The sequence below is a fragment of the Struthio camelus genome, chromosome 10 (genome assembly GCF_040807025.1).
Source record: "Struthio camelus isolate bStrCam1 chromosome 10, bStrCam1.hap1, whole genome shotgun sequence".
Classification (NCBI taxonomy): domain Eukaryota; kingdom Metazoa; phylum Chordata; class Aves; order Struthioniformes; family Struthionidae; genus Struthio; species Struthio camelus.
The window spans coordinates 11,608,445-11,622,207 of NC_090951.1; the positions used below are offsets into that span (position 1 = coordinate 11,608,445).

A 13,763-nucleotide genomic window follows, 5' to 3' on the forward strand; every position below is an offset into this window, starting at 1 on the left:
TCAGCTGTTGAACACAAGCATTTGTTACCCAGCTCAAAGCAAAGCTACCGTTGAGAAAAACAACAAAAGATACCTCGCTTCGGAGAGAAGGAGTGTTGCTGACCGCTAAGAGGCTGTTGATCTGTGGCTGCTGCTCTCTGTCGCAAAGTAATGATGACTGTTGGAGGAGGTGGAGAGCCCAGTAACAATCGAGGGGATCAGCTGTGGTTATATTGCGCTCTGTCCTGCCAACAAAAGGAGATGGATCAGCTTCAGATATGCATGGGGCTTGGAAGAGGAAAAAAGCTCTGCTGGAAGTTGCAGGGAGGATCAGGAGCCTGGCTCATGGAGGGAGAGGAAGCCGTTGGGGGGGAGGAAGAAGGGATATGTCAAGGAGACCTGCAATACTGGCATAAGAGCAATAAACATACTGGTCATGGTACAGCCGAATAATGCTGGGAGGGGGAATACCTTGAAATACAACCATTTTCCCCTTACCCAGCTTCCTCATAAATTTTGTTGAATCTGCTTCTCTCAAAATTGAGGAGCCCCATTTAGGCTTAGTGTGGTTTCATTAGCTGGGTGATGGAACTGGAGATAGACATGGCATTTGGGACACAGAGTGGAAGGGAACTTCAGGCGAGAATTCAAGTGGAAAAACTCAAATCAAAGTTTTTTTTCTTTTTATTTAAGGTGCTACACTTGGACAGTTTCTGAAAGAGTGAAGAAGTTGCCCAGAGTGAGTAAAAGAAAAAAAGCTGGCAGTCAAGTAAAAAGTATCCCCTTGAAAGACTTTTTAAGGGCTAGATTGGGGCCTTCTTGCTGTTTAATTGTCCCAAACCTCTCTATCAAGTCTTGTCTATGTGAGTACAGATGACTATTTATACTTTCAACAAACTTTAAAAGAACAGACCATGAATTTCTAAAAGCCATATATAAAAATGATTTCCATTGCCACCAAAACACACAAAGCTCTATTTAAAAGTGTTTCTAGAGTGGCTGTTGGCTATTCTAGCTAGCTGTAGCTAGCTTTGTGCTCTTGAAGTGCATGAATTATTGCAAAGATGACAGTACTTGCCATAAGAATTGCATAAAGAACTGCAGTTTATACAGAAGTTCTTTCTCAGTTGGTCATAGTAGATATTTACAGATAAAACGATAGAGCAAATAAGTGAATCACAGAGGTAATCCCAGCATAGTTTCTGCAGACAAAACTTGTGAAACTTTATTATTATTACTAAGAGATGTGAAAATATAGAAAAGGTCATTGATGAAAGAAAACTGATGCTGTTTCTCAAAACTCACCTGTAAAAGATACACTATCGTCCTGATAAGAGATTTGTATGTTGCCAATAATATACTAGCACCTCTTGAAACTGGCTTTGGGCCCATTTTAAGCAACAAGTTTGTATACGTTCTTACGTATGTCATTCGGCTTTTTGATTTGAAAGGAGTCCAATGTGCATCAGTATATAGCATGTTTAATTAAATACAATTTTCTATTATACTTCCTTATTCTCTGTGTTTATATAAACAAATGGCTCAATTAAGTGGAGGTGAGTGGGAAGAAATATGAATTCATGTTTTACAGATTACCCACCCACAAATGTGCTTTAAAAGTGTCATTAAAACCAGGTCTTTTTTTAAGTTTTGAAAGCTGTAGTATAAATCATGACTTGCCATTTTCTCCTTCTGGTGGGAAGACTACTTTTTATCTTCTAAAGTTACAAAGCAATAAAGTTTTCTTCCGGGGTGGTTTTTATGGAGACACCAAGTTTAATGGCCCAGTGTGTTAAAAACTGTATGCTAACATTTTTCGCGGTCGGGACTAGTTGCAGAATCAAAACTGTTCTAAATTTCCATTCTTTTACCAAAACTGTGGAGATAGATAGGAGTATACAAAGTCCAGAATCAGGGCCTAATAGGTGAAGGAAACATGAATTCTTCTTTGAGAAAATATTAATACAAATTTGGGATTCTTTACAAAGAAAGTTATGAGATAAATTTTATTTTGCTATTTTACAAACCCAAACAAATATTATTTAGTTGTGTAAAAGCACATTAAATAAAAGTCTATTATGGTTTGATTAAATGTCCAGGTAGAAATATTTGTTAAAAGTCTAAATTTAATTCACCTATATTATTCCCTAAAAGCAATACTGATTTGCTAAGCAAATTTTTGATGTATACAGTCATAACAAGGAGTCTGCTCTTGGTTTAAATGCTTTTCAAATTAATTTCAAATCCTAACAGAGTCGTACAGATGGCTGTGCACATAAAATGCACCCCAAAAAACAGGCAATCGGATTGAGCTGCTCAGACAAAAAAAAAAAGTTACATCACCCCTTCTATAAGTACTAGATTATATATGCTTCCCTCTCCATCTCTTTATTAAGCATAAAGTGAATCTGCGAAAGCATTTAGTATTTCTTTCATGACCAGATGCTGTATCTGTTTTATAGTCAAACAGTATTACATACTAACCACTATAGATACACATGAAAAAAATCGTCACGCCTGCACTTCTGAACTCTTAGGAATAAGTGATTTATTTTGATTTAGCATAAACCTGTTTCTAAAGGTATAAACAACAGATATGACCCCAAATAAAAATGTTTAACCTACATTTAGAGGAAATGGATGCTAACAAACAAATCATTAGCAACTAGCCTTGTGACTCAAACGAGTCATACAATGCATGACTTAATAAATCGAGTCTGGAATCAGAGAAGTGATGTGTGCACGGGTGCACTGCGAGCCCCTCCCTTTTTTTTTTTTCCATTCATGCGTTACACAATTAAAGGTGGGTCACTCACTGGAGCACCTTTTTCAGTTTTGTGAAAAATCACAACATTAAGAATGCATCACCATTTCAGGCCACAGAGCAGCAGCTCAAATGCATCCAAATTTGCAGACGTCCAGGCTATTGTAGGAGGGGAAAGAAGGCTGTTGGAACTCAAGCTGCTTTCGGTTGGCAGCTTCGCAGATACATGGCTCTTACCGTTTGTGTCGAAGACCAGATGCAATGAACTGTGGGCAGTGGTTATCCACACAGGCAAAATCGTTTGTTTTTATGGCCCACGACATGGCAGCACCCATGAGGGTCCCACGCAAGAAGTTACTCTGTCATTAGTCCAGGAAGCTATGAGGCAGGAGCGCTGGCGTGCTGTTTAGGGGTGTTTCTGAGACAAACACTGATGTGAAAAGGGTGCACTGAACTGTGCAGGGGCCAAAGTCTTTCACTAACAGAATAAATTTCCTTGAATTTCCCGTGGGGATGCTGAAGGGATAAAGCATGTCTGGGCAGCTGCTGTGGTGATGCAAAGAATCTTTGTTGTTGTTGTTTAGAAGTCTTCTTTTAACTGTGCCCACATGAGGAAATAGTATTACTGCGAGCGCTCCTGCCCAGCTCAAGCAGCAGCGTGGCGCCGAAGCGTCCGCACCTGCAGAGCAGACACCGCAGCGCAAAGGTGGGCGCGGGTACTCCGCCCGTGCCGTGGGATCGCTGACAGCTGCAGCCCCGTCACCGCGTTGAAGGGGTTCGTGCCCGCCAGCCGAGCCGCTGCAGCCGGCCGCGCGCGGGGTTTCAGCGCTCCCCGAGCGCCAAGCTCGCTGCAGCCGGGGCCGCAGGCTCGGGGGGGGGGCGGGGGGCGCGGCCACAGCCCGCAGGCAGTGGGAGGCTGGGGGGCGTGGCAGGGGGCGTGACTGGCCCCTGTCCGCCCCGCCCCTGCCGGGGCCGGGGCCGGGCGAGGAGGAAGCCGGCCCCTCCCGGCATCCCCCGCGCGCGGCGGAGGCCGGCGCGCTTGCGCGCTGCGCGGCCGGCTCCCAGCTCAGCGCAAGATGGCGGCGGGCGCCTCGGACCCCCTGGAAGAGATGCTGCTCTTCTCCGAGGAGGTGGACGAGAAGGCGGTCAGCGACCTGGTGGGCTCCTTGGAATCGCAGCTGGCTGGCGGCCGGGGCTCGGCCGAGGGGCCGCAGCCCAGGACCTCCACGCCGTCGCAGCCGCCGCCGCCGCCGCCGCAGGGGAGCCTAGCGGGGGGCAGCAGCCCCGTCCAGCAGCAGCAGGGGCATCCCGCGCCTCCCCCCGCTCCCGGGGCAGGGGAGGCGCCCGGAGCCGCCGAGAGCCGAGCCCCCGCCCAGGGGCCGCTCCCGTCCCCGTCCCCCCCGGCGGCGGCGGCAGCGGCGGCAGCAGCAGCAGCGGCGGCGGCGGCGGCGGCGGGGAGGGCAGTGAGTGTAAACAGTAGTAGTGTGCAGCAATCACATGGAGCGGCTCTGCGCTGCAGCAGCCCCGCCGCGCCCCCGCCCGCCGCCGCCGCCCCCGCCCCGCCTGTCAACAACCATGTGGCCGCCCCCGCGGCCGGCGGCGGAGCCCGGGCAGCGGGCAGCCCCAGCCCCGGCCCCGGCGGCAGCCCGCCCGCCGCGGGGGGGGCCGGGGCCAGCGGGCAGGCGGGAGCGGCGGAGGGAGCCGGAGGAGCCGCCGCTGCCGCCGCCGCCTCAGCCTCAGCGCCCGCGCCGCTCGCCGGCGAGGCGGCGCGCAACGGGGAGGGCGGCGGGGGCCGCGCCGCGGCGGCGGCGGGCGGGCCGGCGGCAGTCGCACAAGTCAGCACCCCCCAGAGCCCGGCCGCCGGCCACGGCAGAGCCGACGGGGCCGCCGCCCAGCCCCAGCCCCAGCCCCAGCCCGCACACGGCCCGCTGCCCGCGGTGACCGCGCTCAGCCTCTCCGCCAGCCCGGCCCCCAGCAGCGCCGCCGCCGCCGCCCCGCCGGGCCCGGCCCCCACCGCCGCCGCCGCCCCCAGCGCGGCGCCCAAGCCCCCCCCCGCCGCCGCCGGCAGGGCGGGCGCTGCCCCCCCCGGCGCCCCCCAGGCCCTGTCGCCGCGGCCGGCGCTGGGCGCGGCGCAGAGGATAGTCGCCCCCCAGCTCATCGTCAGGCCGCCTCAGCAGACCACCATCCAGTTGCCTCCGGGCTTTACTATCCCGCCTGGTAAGTGGAAATTTTCGGCTCGTTGGTCTTTGCTGACCCTTCTTGCTGAGCGCTTTTGAAAGTTGCCGTTTTTTCCCGCCGCTCGGTTTGTTGGAAACAAGCAAGCAGGGAAGAGGCGGGGGGGAACCCGTTACCTGCTTTGAAGGCGAGTTCTGATAAACGGGCTGTCATTGTTTAAGGTCTAATGGGTGCAGAATGTGCAGTTCCGAATGTGAGCTAGCTGTGACTGCTGTTTGGCGAGTTACTTGTTCTGTCTTGTTAGGGAGAGACTGACCGTCACGGTAAGTTGTGCTATGATTGTGTAGTGAGCGCTTGTGTTCAAGGTAAAAAACTGAAAAGTGTTAACTAGGAATCGTGTCTTATACGTTTTGCTCTATTTTCTTCTCCACTCTTGCTTCAGAAAAAGTTTTTCAGAGAAAGTCTTCTGATACGAGCCAGATGATGATATCGAGGCTAATTTGCACAATTTAATCTAAATTTTTTTCATTTCAGCGTATATGATTGTACTGTTCCCTACTGTGTCTGGGCCGTCTTTGCATCACTGAATTTTACTTCTAATTCTGTAGTAACTGGTCCATCCAGTTTGTTCTCCTTTTAGTTTCTTAATTTTCTTTATTAAGAATGTATCTTTAAAAAAACTTGAAGAGGCACTATTTTGGTTTATTGTCATCCTAGCAATTCCTACTTTAACTGTATATTTTTTCCTGTGAAATTTTGAAGGCTTGCATTCACAGCATTCCTACTTAGATACTCATATTGCAAAGAATTGATAAGTTTGTTTCCTCATGGTTTAGGAGATTATGTAACATTTAAACTTTTTTTTTTCCTATTAATGCTGCTAACATAATGATACTGAGGATAGATGTAGTCAGAAGTAACTTATTTCTTTCAACATGTGTTGGTGAAACAATTTTGTTCTCTAGAATGCCTTATATTTATTAGGTAAGTGGGGCAAAAAATGTGATAGGGTAAAAGCTTGTTTCTAATTTAATTTTGTTTTAACTACTTGTGTATTTGGCCATAATTTATGAAACTTCTGCTCGAAATTCTAGTGCTCCAATCAGATAAAGCTCAGTGGTTTTATGAGGACCTAATTAACTTAAAACATATAAGAAGTTGTATATAAAAATCAGATTACTGCTATTTAGACCATATTTAATAGCTTTAACCTTTGATTTCCCATTGTTAACATGCATGAATATCATAACTTCCCATGCAGTTTCTGAAGCTGATTGTGTCAATACTTTGTTCTGCTGTTTGTTTTTCAAACAGAGCCCTTGAAAACAATCTTGTCATAGATTTAGAAAACATTATAGAAATAGTACCGTGCAAACTTTTGAGTTTTATCTTTAGACTAGTGGATAGTTTGTAAATGATTTTGAAACATCACTCTTAGCTCCCATGGTGTAAACTCCTGTCTAAAGCAGAAATTTAGAATCAAATTTTGAGAGTAGGCTATCTTACTATATAATACAAGCTCCTAATAATTGGGTATTTCATATTTTATGTAGCTACAGTAAGGCAAATTACTGTAAGTAAGTCCCCCAAACTGAATTAAAACATGTGAAAATTAATACATGAACATGTGTGCATGGTGATTATGCCTGAAACTTTTCTTGGTACTGTATAGGGTATGTTGCGATTAATTTGTCCATTCCATTCAAACATTCTTATTCAGAATGAGTTTTACAAATTTAGGAAACTTAGGAAAATACATGTGAATTGGTGTGGTGCAGATAAAGTGTGTGTGGTTTTTTTTATTTTTATTTTTTAATGCATGTTAGTCCATGTCTTATAAGGTGTTTTATGTAAAGTTCACAACATAATCAGAGAAGTGGTGCCTATTTTGACCAGTTGGGGCAATGTACTAATATTTGTATGTCCAGGTGGTTTAGGGATAGTAATGGCATATGTGAAATAATCATCTGTTTATCGAGTTTTCGGCAAATGTAAGCCCGAAGGTTTGATGTTTGAAGGGTTAGCAGACCCCCAAAGTTAACTTTTTAAGAGTTCATATATATATTTTTTTTTTTTAAAACTCTTTTTTTAAAAATTATTCTCTGGGCTTTGAAAGAGAGTTACAGTCATGTTTTTTGGATATTGCCCTTGCCATAGCTCTCTATACCTTTTACCTTAAAGCTTGATTTCGACTTTGTAGCGGCGCAGATTTTCTGTCTGTTTGTGCTTTTAGCGGCGGAGGTTGACTGGAGGCACCTAAGTCTAGGTGAGTGAGGTCTTTTTTTGGCACAGTAGTTCACTCACGTGTTCACCGCAGGATCAGGACTTGTATTTCTATGTCAGAGACTGGAAGAAAGATTTTCTTTGGGGAAGGTACTTTTGGAATTTGTTACTTGCTTGATACAATAGTGCTCAAATTTCTTCATCCTCACATTATGTTGCAAAACCTGTCTATTTACTGAGACTTTTTTTTTCCTGAAAGCTGACAGTTAATTTTAAAATGATCCTTTGGGATTTTACTAGAATGTTTACTTTCCAGTCATCTTGTGCTGAAGAGTAGTTGTGTCGATTCTCTGGGTATGTTTTTCATAGTGTCTAAACCACGTATTAGGTTCTTCCTAATACAGTGATGGTGACTGCCAAATAAACTTCTGTGCTAATGCTCAAACACGGACTAAATCTTGAATGTTATATACCTAGAAATGCGTCTGGCCTAATATTTGCATGTACATGTTTTGCACGTACATGTAAACCTGTTTTAGTAAAGCTCTCATGTCATTGTTCTTGATATGTTCATATGGAATTCTATTCTCAGCTGCTGGACTGCCATTATAGTTAGTTAATATTTCTTTCTAGTTTTGCTCTGCTGACCCTAACTATACCTCTAAATGTTGCTGCGCTCCTATACGTGCAAGTTATCAGTTTTTTCATTGTTGTTATCCATAAAGTGCAATTGTTGGAATGCTAACCTGAACTGTGTAATAATTTTTGCTTGCTACTAGAGATTCCTTTTATTTTTTGAAATAAAATCTCATATTATGCCAGATAAAAAAGAAAGATACACGATAAAGAAAAATGTGAAGTCCTCTTTTTAATTAACGTTAATTTTATTTTGTATTCTTTAGATAGATGGTTCTTTATATATGATTCTTTATACTGTTCTTTATTCTGTGCTTACTCTTACTTTATTCTCATTAGGTATGGTCTTGGTGCGCACGGACGCTGGACAGCTCGTCATGGTGCCTCAGCAGGCTCTAGCACAGGCTCAAATGCAGGCTCAAGTACAAACGCAAGGACAGGGTCCCACCAGCATTTCACCTAGGCTTTCAGTGCCCACAAGTGGCCCAGTGTTTCGCCTATCAACAGCTCAGGTGTGTTTGGTTTGATTTCACTTTGTTTTTATGGATTACCTTTTCCTCTGTCTTGTACACTAGAAGTCTGTATGTTTTTGAAAATGTGTTTTTTTCCCCCTCTTTTTTTGTGTTGAAAACAGGAAATATGTTGTCAAATGCAGTTTAGTTTCTGGGGCCTGGGAATTTTGTATGTATTTGAGAAAATCTACATTATAGATTCTTTCAAGACCCTGTTTGGACTGTGAGTTCATTGGAGGTAAGAAGGCTCAGTCGTAGCCAGAAATTAGTTTGGAATGTATACCACTCATTCAGTAAGTGAGCCTTATTCCAGAATCGGAATCATTCTAATTTCCGAACATGGCACGTGGATGCACTGTATAATCAAATTTCACCAGAAAGAAGAAAAGAAAAAGCAAAGCTCATTCAATATGAACTTTTGCCATGATAACTTTTCTATTATACTTTCTTCAAAACAAGGATTTGATTCTTTTGATCCACCTCTGGGTATGATCTGACTACACTTCAAGTAGTGTCTGTGTTTTGACTACATTCCTTTTTTTTTTATATGAGTTGACAGGATAGTATGCTTTCGTACACCAAACTGTTCAGTAGAGCGTGCTTTTTTTCAGCTCAGAAGTGATTTATTTTCCAGGGTGAAGGCATGTTGTTACATTTTTAAATTACTTTGTAATCTGCTTTGGTTTAAAATTTTGTAAAGAGACTTTTCAGCTTTGGGCTATTTGGGGCTAGAGGTGAACTATCTTACTGAAATGTAGATGTAAACGCTTTTGGAGGTTGGTACAGACCAGCTGTGACTTTAATATTAGTAGTAGACAGAATTAAGGTAGCGTTGATTAAGGTCTTTGTGAATGTGATAAATAATTTTGAATGATGTGATAAATAATCCTGAATAAGATGAGATGAAGGTGATGCCTTGACAATTTTTTTGATTGATTATTGGGCAGCTCGTTGAAATAACTTAAATGTGTATTTCTCAATGTTAAAGATTTGATTGATATGGCATTATATGCTTTGTATGTTACAACATATTTATAGCCTAAAAAATTGTTTAGTTTATTTCAAAACTAAGAGCAGGAGAGAACAAGAATGTAGGAAGCTGGAATAAAATTGGATAATTGAAAATAAATTAATAAAATGAGATAATCTAAAACATAGAGTAGCCAGCTGGAAAGTAAGTTTCAGACGTGAGTGTATCTAGGAAGATCCTAGCTCAACTGAATGTATATTAGGAAAGAAGAAAAACCTGGAAATACTTGAAGAATATTATGCTGTCAGAAAAAGGTAAATGCAGTATTAGATGGAATACATAAAAGAATTCTCTGCAGAAAAGGCAGCTGGTGAGTATTTACATTTGTAATACCTAGAAGGACAGGAAGACTTGTAGAAACTTCCAAGGATAAATGTATTTTAGGAAGAATAAACACAGACAGAAGAAAGTACAGCCTATGTTAATTTCCAGAGTTTGTGACTAGCTTGACAACAACAGAAATCCAAACAAGTTCTCCTTTTCAGTTTGCGTGTCTGCCTTTGGTTGTTTGGGGATTTTTTTTAGTGAATAAAGACAATCAAATTTTTCCTGGTGACACCAAGAGACTATGTAGCATACATTCCAGCAACAGAGACGAGTGTATAGCATAAATGCAAACCAGAGATTGAGGGGTGGGGCTGTACCAAAAATATGACATCAGGCTGCTAAAATGAGTTAACTAGCTTTATCTGTTCCTGCTTCATATTGTTAGTTTTCACATAACTTTACTATGGCTAGCATGCAGAATTCCAGTTCACAGTGGAAACAATCATAGCATATTAACAAATTGTCTATAATTTGGACAAAAATTGAGGAGTTCAGCTTTATTGTGCACAGAATCTTAGGAAGCGTACAAAAATGCAGGTAGACTGCTTTGCTGCCTATGTTCAATGGCTCTTGTAAGATTGGAGTTTGGATCCCAAAGTCAACCTTAAGATGTGTGTGCAGCAGATGTTTGGGAGCTGAGCATGTTGGCCTCAGGCAGCTGTTATCTAGTTATATGAAGCAGTTAAGGTTGTGGGAAGAGCATAATCTAACTTGCTAGATTTATGTATACACACACACACACACACACACACAGAGATATAGAGATACAGGTATCTATAGATATATATAGATAAATAAACACTATGATGATACCACATATTGATGTGGTTGCGGAGCTGCCTGAACTCTGAAGGAGCGATTTCTGGCTTTAGAAGGTCGTAATTGTTTTTGTGCAGGGTTCTGCCCAGGCTAGATGCCTTGCTGCACAGCTTTGTTGATGTTCCTTTATACTTGTTAAGGCTAAAAAGCTTGTTGAGAGTAGAAGGAACTAGCAAGAGGTTATGAACAGTAAGTGCTTTACAGGATGCAATAGTTTGAATATTTTAGGGTTGTAGGGTTAGAATCATGGTATGGTAGCTAGTCAGGATTCATCTGCTTTGAGAGATGTGTGGCACCCGCCCAATTTGTACTGCATCATTTCTTTATTTGCTGGAATTAATAAAGATAAGAAATGATTAAATCTAGTCCTTGAAAAGTGTACATTTTACTACATGATTCTGCATATTGTCTGCAGGCTCTTTCATTTTTACAGTGCTTATATTTTGTGTATATTTGCCCTTAAAAATATTACAAAAAATAATAGTTGGCAGTGTTTTAAAGCCAGATTGTAAATGTTTAAGTTGTAAAGGTTTTTATTATATCAGAACTAGCCTTTCATCTGACTAGGTGGAAAGTTTATAACTAGAGGCTTTTCATTGCTTTTCTGGAGAAATATTTGTCTAATGACATATTATGCCAAGCTTTTAAGAAGCGTCAGTTTTTTGTTGGAGTAACCTTTATGATTGATCAAGAAAAGGAATCAAGCTCTAAAGTACAGAGGATTGTGTACTGGAATACTGGAAATATGGAAAAATAATTTTTCTTGTATGTTTTATGTCTAAAAAGTGCAATGTTCAGGAGTCTTAGTCTCTGCTGTGACAGAAGCACAGGCAAACTACGTATGCCATTAGCTCAAGACAGTCAGAATATAAATGTTCACTGCTTGAGTCCTGAGAAATATTTTGCATGATTGACAAACATTGCAGGAGGTGTAGTTTTAACCTCTAGAGCATCCAGTACCTATCTAGCCATTGTATTTGTGGAATGACTGGTATTTTACTACTTAGAAGTTGTTAAATTTGATATTATATCTCTATTCCGTTATTTTAAGATGGCTTTATTTGGATTAAAATGCAGGGGGAATGTATGCATGTATGTGGAATTTAGTGAGGTACTTCAGTCACTGAATTTGCGCCTTACTCTAAGAAAACTGTCAAGCTTTGACTTTGGTAGTGTAGACTTTCTACATAGGTGGGAAATTTGCAGTCTACTTTGTGCATTCTGATAAATAGTGTCTTTACTACTAAGAATGTACAGTCTGTTTCAGAAAAGCTAACGCCTTCATGCTTCTTAGATTTGTTGTTGCTTTTCTTTGGATTGTCCTGATTGCTACCTACAAGTTAGTAAGCTGAATAAGTGTTTTCAGCTTTATAGTTATAATTTGTATGTATACTTTAAATAATTATTTTGTTAAGAAAAAGTGTTATGAGCTATGCAGTTAGATGTAAAACACAGGTCATTAAATAACAAGCAACAGAAGTTGCAAAAGCTCGTAGATATTTTTGGCAACTCATTAAGAACTTGTGTGAGTGATAGCTGGAAAATGTAAAAAGACAAGAAAGATGGCTTGATAAATTACCAGAAGTGTTCATCTGAACGCATCTCCCCTCAACAAATAAGTAATTCCTCCTCCCCCTTGAAAAAAAGGAAGAGGGAAGGAAAAGAAAGGATGAATAAGGAAAATATTTTAAATGTTCTTATACATAGAGAGCTGTCCAAACCGTCTTCTAACCTTACTTCCTCAGCCTGATAACAGAATAAGGTTTTCCTCCCATATCCCGTGGCCATTATGATAGATGTCCCAGTTATTTGGGAGAAAAATGTGTGCAGCTGAAGCAGGCTCCTTGTGGAAATTCCTCTGGCTCCAGCAGCTGTGCTGACTTCCATGAGAACATGTGAGGGAAGTGCCACCTTTCTCTAGCAGCAATGACAGTTGCTGAAGTAGAGAAGGCGTAGTCTGCTTTCTGTTTGGATTCAGTGTACGGCCTCAGCATAATATTTTCTTTAAAGGCGATGATTTTATCTATTACCTGTTGATCGAAACCACGTTGCATTGCTGAAGGTTCTGAAGTCAAGTATCTGTATCTAACAGTATTTACCTTTGTAGGGAGCTCGTACCACCGTTCATCTACTTTTCCCGATTAAAAAAAAAAAAATTAGATTGCTGTGTCAAACACAGAAGTTCAGGAAGATTAGATACGTAACTACCCATTCATCCTATGTTAATCTCTTCCATAGACGTGCAGTGAATTATGGACTTTGCAAGACAAATGTACAAAGAAAGAAGCGTCAGCTAGACGGGCAAGGCACGGAATTGATGTTGCACAGCAAACAAATCTGGTGCTTCTTACGTTTTGAGTGTTTATCTTTGCAATTTAGAGTTATTGTTTGACTTTGTAATACCTTGCTTATGTTTTTTGCAGCTTTTAGGAGTTATGGGTAGGGGATGTAAGCAAATGAAATATAGCCTTTGAGACAATTTTATATGATGTTCTTGGAAGAAGACAGAAAAATCCTTTTTGAAAGAACGACTTGGGTTCTGTTCTTGCCTCTTTGGAGAGGTAATTTTTAATTAGACATTTAATTCTCCTGCTCTCAGTCGCTGCTCTGTAAAATATGAATAGAACCCGCTAGTTTCAGTTCCTAGCGGAACTCTGGAAAACTGTGTAGTCAGGACAAGCAGGTGCCTTGCAGGAAGGTTCTCAATTGTGATCGGTTTAATGCCAAGCTAGAAGGCTCTGGAGCACGGGAACGTGTCACAAAAGGATGTACAGTGTCTGAGGGACAGAGCGCGGGGCAGTGAAACGGATTCCGTCAGAAGAATCAGAATCTGGAAATAAGAGATAAATAAAAACTGAATATTACAGAGAAAGCAGTAGCTGAGAGAAGTACCTGCAAAACACTGGACGTTTTAAGGATCTTTTACAGTCTTTATGTTTTCTGTAATTAAATTATTTTAAAAAATCATGAATATGTACAGCTGTACCATCAACTAATTGTAATTTAGGTCCGATTATAAGAAAGTAGAGGACTGAAAAGGGGAGAATACTAACTACAGTGTTTTAGGAAAAGAGTGTAACATTTTTCAGATTGTGCATATAGATTCATTGTTTCTGCAGCTAACAGAAGCTTGCCTTTCTTTTTTTTATAATTATTCTCTCATATTTTCCTTGGAAATACTCAGTCTTATGGAAGATGATTATGATCTTGCTATACATTGAGTGCAGTATCTATTGCACTGAGAGTACTTTTTCACTGATAGCACATATAGCTTGTATGAAAAAGCATAGCTAATGAA

The 13,763-nt window shown here is 41.8% G+C and overlaps 1 protein-coding gene across 1 annotated transcript in view; it reads left to right on the forward strand.

Moving 5' to 3' along the window:
- Window positions 1–3,779: 3,779 nt before the first annotated feature.
- LOC104146431 (transcription initiation factor TFIID subunit 4-like) overlaps window positions 3,780–13,763 on the forward strand; it is a 152,285-nt gene continuing 142,301 nt past the window's right edge. The window contains exons 1-2 of the mRNA XM_068956133.1: window positions 3,780–4,960; window positions 8,117–8,289. Coding sequence (XP_068812234.1) covers window positions 3,820–4,960; window positions 8,117–8,289 — 1,314 coding nt within the window. The 5' untranslated portion in view covers window positions 3,780–3,819. The remainder of the gene's footprint in view (window positions 4,961–8,116; window positions 8,290–13,763) is intronic.